The 11082-nt window shown below is 34.2% G+C and overlaps 1 protein-coding gene and 1 long non-coding RNA gene across 2 annotated transcripts; both read right to left on the bottom strand.

Annotated features, from left to right (window-relative positions):
* Positions 1–1748: 1748 nt before the first annotated feature.
* LOC122602811 lies at positions 1749–3778 on the bottom strand. The gene is made up of 3 exons (XR_006324404.1): positions 3673–3778; positions 3514–3599; positions 1749–1761 (listed from the first exon to the last, which is right to left on the bottom strand). It is a non-coding gene; the product is annotated as an uncharacterized LOC122602811 (long non-coding RNA).
* A 440-nt stretch (positions 3779–4218) lies between these two features.
* Positions 4219–11082, bottom strand: LOC122604399 (GTPase LSG1-2). The gene is made up of 7 exons (XM_043777294.1): positions 10800–11082; positions 9286–9387; positions 9095–9181; positions 8358–8451; positions 6446–6502; positions 5710–5789; positions 4219–5571 (listed from the first exon to the last, which is right to left on the bottom strand). Exons 1-7 carry the CDS (start codon positions 11024–11026, stop codon positions 4485–4487), a joined length of 1734 nt encoding a protein of 577 aa, XP_043633229.1. The 5' UTR covers positions 11027–11082; the 3' UTR covers positions 4219–4484.

Here is an 11082-nt window from a genome sequence, read left to right as displayed (position 1 = left end):
ACAAGGAAACGAGATACGACTCTCGTTCTAAAAGCCAAGTTCATGGCAAATGGAGCAAGATTAAAAAAAACGATTAAGGAATTTGGCGCGGCGTACAAGAAAGTTACCGAGCACGCTCGACAAAGCGGGGCGGATGACAAACAGGTGGCCCAAGCGGCCTTAGACTTATACAAGAAACAAACAGGGGAGAAACATTGGCATTACCAGAAGTGCTTTGAGCATCTTCAAACTGTGGTCAACTTTTGGAACGACAACGCCTCGACGAGTAGGTAAGCAGCTGCATCGGTAGATTTAACTGCCGATAATACACCACGTGGTGTGACTCCAAATCAAACGGGTCCATCATTTGAAGGGTTATTGTAACACCCCAACTAAGGCGGATCAATGAGATGTACAGAAAGTCGAGTATTCAAAACAAACGATTATAAATAACATTCACCATAGCTTTATTTGATAAAAATAATTTACACATGTACAAGCATGTGAACCAATTTCCAAGTACAAATGCGTCCACCATACTTGGATATTAAGTCCACAAAACAAATAACAAGCACCTGAAATAATAAACTACAATGATCAAGGCGGATTCCATTGCCCATCACAAGGTTTGATCTTTGACTCCAAGGTGCAATGCAAATAATCATGAAGCATATAAATCCTCAATGCTTAAGCTTATTTCCTGAAAAGCATGAAGAAAAAGTGTCAACTACGAAAACGTAGTTGGTGAGTGCATAGGTTTTTATATAAATCTTGGTACATCACCGTTTTAATACTTAGAAAACCGATTACTATTACATTTCGAAATATCCAAACCATATGATCGACAAAATTTTCATATCATGTTATCAAGTTTCCAAATACCATAATGTCATATCAAGACTTGGAAAAATCCATAGTAAAATTTCAGGTTCTCATTTGTCAAAGCATCATGAGAGAAAAAGCATATAAATCGATTAATCGTATATCATACCAATATCATTCGGTTACCAAAATCATTTCAATATCACCAATTTCAACATCTTTCAAGATATCATATGAGGGACGATACCCAATCCGTATGTTCAAACAATTTCCAATTATCAACAATATTAATATCAATTTCACTTAGCCACAAGGGCATAATTCAATATCAATTTCATTTAGCCACAAAGGCATAATTTACATCATTTTGATGACTAAATGCTTGAGCCACTACTACTACCATTTTATCAAGTCCAACAATATATATAATTCATTTCCTGGCACAAGCTGTCAATCAAGTGCCGTATTAATAATAATAGGGTCGTGCCATGGAGACGACCATTCAAATTTAAAGTAGCTAGAACACCGCGTGGTCGGACTGGGAATGATGGCCATCACAAAGGCAACCAAACATCCCACCGTTACACGTTGGGTGGGTGGACGAATCCTAGTTGCGCAACTATCTAACTACAGGCCTCCATATTCGGAGTAAGTAGCAGTGTACCGAAAGAAAACGGGTTGACAGAACTCAAGCTCATCATAAAACATTTATCAATTGAACATACAAGACAATTCCATTTCATAATCATATTATCAAGAATCATTTCAAATATAGAAAGTAATTTTAATTATAATGCTTTTCACCCCGAAGTAAAACACATAAAAGAGTTGAAAGGGGGCTATGACTCACCTTGATATGCCGCACATTATATTCAATTATCCAAAATGGGTACTTCCCATCAATCGCTCCATCATACATCCGTCACGTTTCTCAATCACATTTCAAAGCCAAGACTATCCCTACGATAGGACTAATACACGTAAGTTCCTATCTTAAGCCATCACTTAGAAATGTCACTTTCATTATGTTGCTATCAATTGTGGGATCAAGTATATTACTAACATTCGCATCGTTTTGGTTGTAGAGATTGATGGTGTAAAAGGTTACTTTAATTACATGCGTAGTTATAAGTTGTTAGATTTTTGGTAACTTGGTTTCATTTGTGGTTTCACTTGGCATCTTAGGTTATCATATAGAAATGTCATATTAAGTTATGTTATCCTTATTCATCATTTGTTGTGTAACCAATTTTAGCGCAAATTAGCATTTGTGATATCAATATATAGCTTGGTTAACATAATTACTTATGCCTATCACACTTAATTATCTTTGTTTTATTTTGATTACACTTATCTCATGAAATTAGTTTAAGTGTTATGGGCCATTATCAATTGGGCCAAAATGTGATGGGTTTTTAAGTGACTTGGGCTTTTAGTTATTGGGCTTAACCTTATTTGGGTTATGTACTTAATGGGTTATATTGGTTATTGGACTATATGGTTTGTTGGGCCAAGTGGGCCTACTGATTTATGGTTCTATGGGTTTAGTATTTGGGCCGGGTTAGCCCATTATGGTCTTTAGTGCATCTTTTTAGCCCATTACACTAATGATTAGCTTCTTTCAAAATTTTCTGTTTTTACTTCACATATTTATGAAATGTTGGCTACTATTTTGGGGCCAAGCCGAATTATTTAGACCTTCATAATTTTTACAAAGTGACTTATATGTATCTAGTATTTTTGTGAATTTTTGGTGAATTTTTAGATGATGTTTGGTGTCCTTAAAAATTATCCAAACACAAACTGTCCCGAATGGGCACTGCTTGCGACATCAGAAGTTTTATAAAATTTCTTGATGTTCTGATTGTTAGAAAAATCCCATGATTTTATTTTAAATTCACGACACATTGAAATTACTTTACACCAATTATGACCTCCTGGAACCTTATGTATTAGGAGATAAAAATTGTTAAAGTTTATAAAATATTCAGACAAAATAACAGTTTGACCAGTTTCAGTAGAAAAATCATATCTTTCGTTTGGTTTAGTATTTTTGAGTAATTCTAGATGGATATTAATCTTAACTCATTTCTCTACAACTTTTATTTTGATAGTTTTGCTTGAAAATGCCCTCACATGCCCAGTTTTCCCGTTCACAGACAGAAGATGAATTCTGTCAGCTTACTTTGTTTGCCCAATGCATGCCTTTACTTTATGGCTTCACCCAATACTTATTTTGGCAAACCCAATACATTTTGTTCATCCTATTTCATCTCTTAATCTTTCATTAGTGTTTTTTACAGATTTTATTTCATATTTTGTGGACAAATCATGTGATGAAAGTGATGAATTTATATTTGTGTTCTTGTGATTTCGGTTAGTGATTTTTATGCATAGTTTTGTCTTGAATTCTTATAAAATCCTTATTTCTTGTACTAACTTCATAAATCCCAGATTATTAACATGTATTTTAACATTCATATATACATAAACTCATCAATCAAAAGATCCATCTCAAATCCCAAATCAAAATAGACCTAAACTAATTCAAATCTTATCATGCATACCCTAAATCCATTATTATCTCTTGCATTCATAATTATTTCTTCTAGATCAATCTTTTAAATATGCATGCATGTGAAGATCTATGTGTATTTTGTGATAAAATGAATGATAAAGAATGTGATAATCAAAAGAGTTCAAGTTGTCAACCTTTGAAGATGAAAAGAACAAGATTGAGGGTGTTGTTGGGTCTCCATTCCATGGTTGTTCTTGAGGTGTTTCATGGCTGAAAGAAGCTTGAGAAGAAGGGAAAATAAGCTACAAAATGAAGGAAAATATGAAGAACAAATAAAGGAACATGTTGGGTACCCTTTGATGGTCAAGAATCAAAAGAAAAGAAGAAGATTGGAGATGTTTTCCTCCTGTTTTTACTGCTGTCCGATCAGCCTCTTTGGGGGCTGATTTCGTGATCTTGTTGCCTTCAAATCAACTCCATGCTTACACCATACATAACTCTAGTTGTTATATGATCAATGGAACTTATTATTACATTAGATTAGTTAGACTCAAGCTCCATTTTGCCTTGGTGAAACCGAAAATGAAGAAGAAAGAGTGCAGAATTTTTGAGTTGGAGAGAGTGTAGTTGCATGTGTATTTTATTATGTAGTTAGACTCAAACTATCTTTGTATATTATCGTTTAGTCATTTATTATGTATATTTTTATTATGACCATAATAGCTTTGAAAGATGATTTTGATCCAAGTATTAAAACAGATGACTAAGATTTTGTCTTCAATAATTGAAGGAGTCTTAAAATTTCTAAAAGTAGTGGAAATGATTTAATCGAAGAATTCTTAAAATTTCTAAAAGTAGTGGAAGTGATTTATATATGAGTAACATGATAGCCATAAATATATATAATATCAGCATTAAAAACTTAAAACCAATAAGCATGAACAAATACAGTAAAATTGACGTCAACAACCAAATATAAAATGCATCAATCTTCTTGTGGCCCAATTTTAAGAGTAAAATCATACATACTGCCAAACATTATAACATTATCAGATTTCTCTAGTCAAAACAGGTAAACGCTAATACCAATCGAGTTACTTAGTGCGTGATCAAAAGCGGGCTTGTATCATTCGATATCCACAAGGGCCCGCAACCGTTTTTGCATTTAAATAGCCGTGACAGGTCCTGTGTTGGCCGGTTTCTGATACACCCTTACCACCGGCATCCCGTCACTCCCATCATCCTTGACTCTCCATGCTCGGTCCTTCTTCCTTTGAGGCTTTTTGTGTTGTTTATAAGATGCAGTGGAAGCAACTTTTATCCTAGCACCAGGAACCCCTTTACTTGGACCTAAACCATTTGCCAAGTCAAAAGATTTGAGGTCATCCATGACATCATCTAGCCTCACCCCGCCTTGCTCTTCAGTAGTTTCAACAACGGAATTTGATTCATCACTTTCACTATCGTCAGATAGCGCATCTCTCAAATTAGCTTCTACATCTGACGTGCCAGGTGGCATCTCATAATGAGGCAGTTTTCCGTCTATATAATCCTTCAAGATAAAACGTGCAGCTTTTGTCTCATCAGGCAGTCCACTTGAGGCAACATAGCCACGGGACGCACAATATGACCTCAAAAGTTCTGATGCCGAAGGAGGACGGTTCTGCGGCTCATATGGCTTTGGTTTCGGTAGTTTGATGTTATAGACACCCTCAATGACATTTCGAGGTACCCGATCTGCTACCACTTGTACTGCTTCCCGGTGCTCGGTCATTCGGTGAATTGGTAAAACCCCAGATGCAATCATTTCATATCTCGAGCTTGTGAAAGAAGGAAACACTAATCCAGGACAATCACAGAGAGTAAGCTTTTCGGTAATTATAAGTGTCTGAAAATGCTTGGTTTTTCCAGGAGTAGAGGTTACACCCGTCCGTTTTGCACCAACTAAAGCATTGATTGTTGAACTTTTTCCGACATTAGGGTACCCAACAAATCCCACGGTTACATGATCAGCTGATTTTTCTTGATGATCCATATGACTAGACCGTGAGTTGGTTCTCCTTAGGACTATATTCTCTGCTTCTGATTGTAAACGAGATAATAGCTCTTCCCTCCCATGTATTTTCGTATCATCATTAACAATTTCGTCCAAAGAAGCGATTTTTTTCCCTTCCAATTCCGCTGTTGCAGCCTTGGCAGACCAAAACAAGTAGAGAATACCATGAAGTCGGAAGTATTCAGCCCATTTAAGTCTGAAAATAAAGCCATGATAGATGGTTATAATAACATACAACATGTTTGAATGTGCATTTTAGAAGTGACTACATAATTTATGAAATTGGGTGGTTGTAGATATTTGAAATACTTGAATAATGTGGTACAACACTCACCTTACAGAATATGGTAAAAGATCTGCCTTGTTAATCAGAAGTAACGTCTGTTTATGCTCATCTATTTCTCTTGCATATGCCTGCACTTTAATAGAGTTGAATGATCAGTGGTCTCATTCATTAGAAACAAAAATGCACCAAACTAATATGCTCCACACATCGCACAAGAACCAGTTCACTTCATAAATTGAACAATACTCAATTACAAGTTACTTCTTCAATATGTAATCTCTAAAAACAAAATGTCTAAAACTTTCATTAAACTATAAAACAAACATCAAACTTAGGAACACGCACATACTCTTTTTAGAATCTGAACAAGCATGGTACCCGCGCAATGCGGCGGCGAGCCGGCGATGACGGTGGTGTGATGGCGGCGACGGATGGTGACGGTGGTAGCGGTATCAAATGGTGTAGGTAAATGTATTTGATTTAAAGGGAGTTAGTAGAGATATTTTATGATATAATGGACTAATGGTGTAACTTAATATTAAGAGTTGATAGTGATTCAATTCATCAAGGATATTTTGGTCAATTCACATGGACTTATAATTTTTATATAGTAGTATAGTTAAGCTTTAAGAACCAACTTTTTTTCCTCACTGTAATTTCATGATAACTTAATGAACTGCTGAAACGTCTTAAACAAAGTGCTTAAAAGAGAATAAACAAAGATGCAATGTTTGAACATATCTACTACATGCTAGAAAACTAAAGCTTTATGGTACAACATTACCTCAAGATCTGGACACCGATAGAACAGCGGATCTCGTGCATCAACAACCATGACAAGCTGGAAAGAGTCACACAAGTTAGACATGTGAATCAAATAAGTAACTTAAGTATGTGATATCAATCAGGAAAAATAGAAAATCAGCAATGACGTTCCATTAGCAACTCAATTAAGTTTCTCAAACTGCTGGCCATTAAACTTCGATAATTTATTTTATGTGGTGACTCAGTGTACTACATTAGTACTTTGACAATACGATTTTCAATCGTATAATACAATAACTATTGACCTCCAACCAGTCCCAACTAGTTTTGACCTGTACTAAAAATTACTCATTTTGATCGAAACCAATTCAACCTTTTACCATCATGCCTGACCTCCATTTTTCCTTATATGACTACATGGCAAAACATACATCTCAATAGTCAGTAAAAGTTTTTTTGCACAAACATATCAACTACCTAATGTAGATGTTATTTTTGCTAATGTTTTTAAAAAAAAAAAAAAAAAAAAACAGGCCTCATTAGCACTCAATGATGGCCTCACATTCACAACTTGATGATCTTCTACAATACTGACTCATTTGTCCTTCAGAGTTTAAAGTGTATGGTTGTGTCACTTATGTCAGGTTTTTTCCCTACATCAGTCTCAAAATATATAACTACCTAATCTAAAAGCAAATCAAATTACCTCCTTTGACTACCTAGGTATCAATAAAGGGTGTGCATTCCACACGAATAAATTTCACCATGTTCCTTATTTCTCTTTAGTTCAAATTTATGGTATTAGTCTCTTTATAAAACTTAAAAGATAATTACTAGGTACATCTCTACCTTGAGTCTTTGTTTACACCTGACAATACCTATGTATGACTCTTACGATTACCAAGCATCTGCCATGTATATAATTGATTTTCACCGTATAATAAATTGTCAATGTCTCAATATATGCACACATGGATTGAAAATTAACTTGTAGATATTCTAACCAAACATCTATGGCCGAATTAAGTTAACTTTATCTGCCAAGGGTATGAATACATAATGCAAGGGTGATATGTAGATATTAAATGAAAACTATCATAAAAGTTTTTGTATTTATGGTTATTAGTCCAAGAAAACCAAAAAATGTAATAGCTCATCTCATGATTCATACAATAAAACAAAAGTCCTATCCTAGTTCAAGACTTCAATTTCTACTTGACGTGTCCAAAATGCAAACTTTTCAAAACCATTAGATAAAAATCTGGTTGGTATCATATCTATCTCTCTCTCTCTCCCTCCCTCCCTCCCTCCCTCCCTCCCACCCTCCCTCTCTCTCTCTCTCTCTCTCTCTCTCTCCCTCTCTCTCTCTCTCTCTCTCTCTCTCTGACATGAAACAGAAAATTTAGAAAATATGGACTAATATCTCTCTCCCAGCTCATAATTTCTATAAATCAACAATAATGTATGAGGTTATGTTTTATTGAAGAAAACAGAGTGGAATGGTCACATCACTAGGTTTTCTTTCACCTTCAATTTACATGAACCATCGCTCCATCCTTGACCATAATTGATTATTCAACATAGTTTATGCTATGTTAGGGATCATTATTTTCTGAGAAACAGAACGATATGATAGGCAACTTGCATCAACCAAGTGCATCGATGACTGGGACATTTCTGAGCAAGATTAGATAAAACTTAAGTTATTTAATCAAAATTATTAACATCAGTCCTAAGTGGGAGGTTTCCAGCAAGGACATAACCTAGCTATATCTGTTGTTTTACATAGTGCGGAAGGTTTCCAGCAAGGACATATCCTAGCTATATCTATTGTTTTACATAGTCGTGTATAAAAATCTGGGAAAATTTGTTCACAATAATGGCATTCAATATAATAACAGTGTTCAAAATTCTGCAAATTAAACACTAACCAGATCACTACGTTCAACAACCCTCCAAAGCTGCCTCCAAATATCCAGATTCTTCTCAAATGGTGTCAGAACAAGACTATCATTCTCCTCAAGCCTGAAATACAGTCTTGAAATGAGAACACAATAACCATGTAATTTGCTACCCGGATCACAACAAGCAAAACTTAACGCATGAATGAAGTAACCATGTTTATGATGCTTTAAGTTGGTAAACCACAGCGATGCCAATAGATTAGAAAAAAGCATTGTTGTTTTCATTTACATGTATATTAACCCTGACCACTAAAAAAGCAACAACAAACTTAAGTTTAGAGAGTGAGGCGACAACATTTCCAAATATACAGGTCAATTCAGGGTACGTTTTATCTCTCACAAGCCAAGGAAATATAATTCTCTATTAGGGGAGACAAGAAAAATGGGTCAAAAAGGTTAGATGGGTCAAAAGTCATCTGAATGTATTTATGAAACATAAGACTTGCTAAATCATTTATTCAATAAGAATATTATCGTTAATGATATAACACAGTATCCGTATTCATATTCGACATACCACTAATTTATAGAAAAACTGTAAGGAAGTATTTAGCGTCGACTCGACCCTAATTACCCATACCAAGCAAAACACAATTTAACCAGTTAGTAGTTAGTAGTTACCCAGCCTGCACATTTTAACACCTCTATTGAACTATGAATGCCACTGATGGAACTTATATCACTTGTAAAAAAAAAAAAAAAACCTTGCAAGATTACGCCGCCATATTAAAAAAGCACGCCTTTCATTCGCATCGAGCTCTTCAACCGACATTTTGGCATTCCATGGTGGTCTAAACCAAAGATCACAAGTTAAAATAAATTATTAAGACTAAATAGGGTAGAATAAATATGATACATACACAAACCATAAGAATTAGTGGCAAAAGGTGCATACCTCCGTGGAACACTAAGACTGCTAGCATGTAGGGCTTCTTCTTGCTTTTGATGCTCTCGCCTTTCCTCCGGAGTCATTTCAGGCATGCTAGAACCCGACTCTCTATGCAGCAAATAACAGCCCATCAATTTACCATTCACAAGATATATATTAAACAAAAGCAGAATAACAATACATAAATAGTATATGACAAAAATCAAAACCATTTTCAAATTTTATGTCACTAATTTATATTTATACATATACTAAAAACCAACTTAAATTTTACAAGTATCAATGCTTAGGGTACAATACTTATTTACTTTTAATAATATTCACTTTTACCCTTTAAGTTCTTTATCATTTCATTACAATACCTTTTAACTTACTTCTATTCATTTTTAACCCCCTAAAATTTCTAAATTTCATCTTTTGCCACCATCAAAATAATAGTTTTCATTATTTACACCAAAAATTTAGATACTTATTTACTTTTATTAATAATTACTTTTACCTTTAAGTTTTTTTTATCATTTTATTTCAATATCTTTTTTAACTTTACTTCCATTCAACTTTACCCCCTAGAGTTTTAATATTTTATTTTTTGGCACCATTTAAGGTTTAATTTTTAATTTTTTACACTAAAGTTTTAGGTACTAATTTACTTTTAATAATTTTTACTTTTATCCCTTAACTTTTTTTGTCGTTTCATTACAGATAATTTTTTTAAATCCCACGGCAAAGCGAGGGTTAATATCCTAGTAATATTCTGAATCTTAAATTCTAAATCAAAATATAAGTTTTGTAAACATGTGCTAGACTGGTCTATTCAACATAACATCTCCTTCCACCATACTAAAAGTTTACTAGGGGAAGAGAGTAAATTACAAGATTCATATGTGCTACCTAGCTAAACTTAATATATATTCAGTTGATTACAATATCTAGAAACATCAGGCAGGGATGTATCATATCCAAAAAGTGTTTATAGAAAACAAAACCAGAAACTTGGATTTTCGCTTCCACTTCTTAAATATGTTCATGTATCCTACAGGCTTATTAGCTAACTAAAATATCCAAAAGTCAATAAGCTGAGCTTGTACCCGGAACTTATTGCTCACTTTGGCTCGTAGGTCAGAAAAGTCGTAACCGTATCATAACTTAAAAAGGAAAACATCAGCTCATAAGCAGGAAACGAGGAACTTATCGAGACAAGTTTAACCCAAATAAGCCAATAAACTTCAAGATAAGCGCCGCTAATTATGTTAACTTTCTAACAAATATCAAAAACCCAAATCATTCTTTTCTAATTTTCTTATGATCAAACATTAAATGCACATTAAAATTACAAATAATATATATGTAATTATGTATACACACACACACACATATATATATCATGTTAGCTTCAAAATAAGCCAATAAACTTCAATATAAGCTAAGCCCACACTAATCATGTTAACTTACTAACAAATATTAAAAACACATTAAAAAGAATACAAATAATATGTATATATATATATTGGGGGACATACAAATCAATAAGGGAAGTGGCGGCGGTGGGGTTGTCGGCAGAGAAGAGACGGACAGCCTCGTCGGCTTGTTGGATAACGGCGTCAATATCGGCGACATCAGTAACGGATTCGAGGACTTTTTTGTGTTGTTTATAATAAAGCTGACCTTTTTCTTTTGATTCTTGTATCATATGGTTGTGATGTTTTACTAAAGCTCTTCCCAACCCTGATTTATCATTTTTCCCCATTTTTTTTTATGTAAATTTTGTTTAATTTTGGATATGATATAGTCGTGTGTGTGTTT

This window comes from Erigeron canadensis, chromosome 6 (assembly GCF_010389155.1).
Source record: "Erigeron canadensis isolate Cc75 chromosome 6, C_canadensis_v1, whole genome shotgun sequence".
Lineage (NCBI taxonomy): Eukaryota > Viridiplantae > Streptophyta > Magnoliopsida > Asterales > Asteraceae > Erigeron > Erigeron canadensis.
The sequence above is the reverse complement of the archived record's forward strand: the minus strand, read 5'-3'. Positions and strand labels throughout refer to the sequence as shown.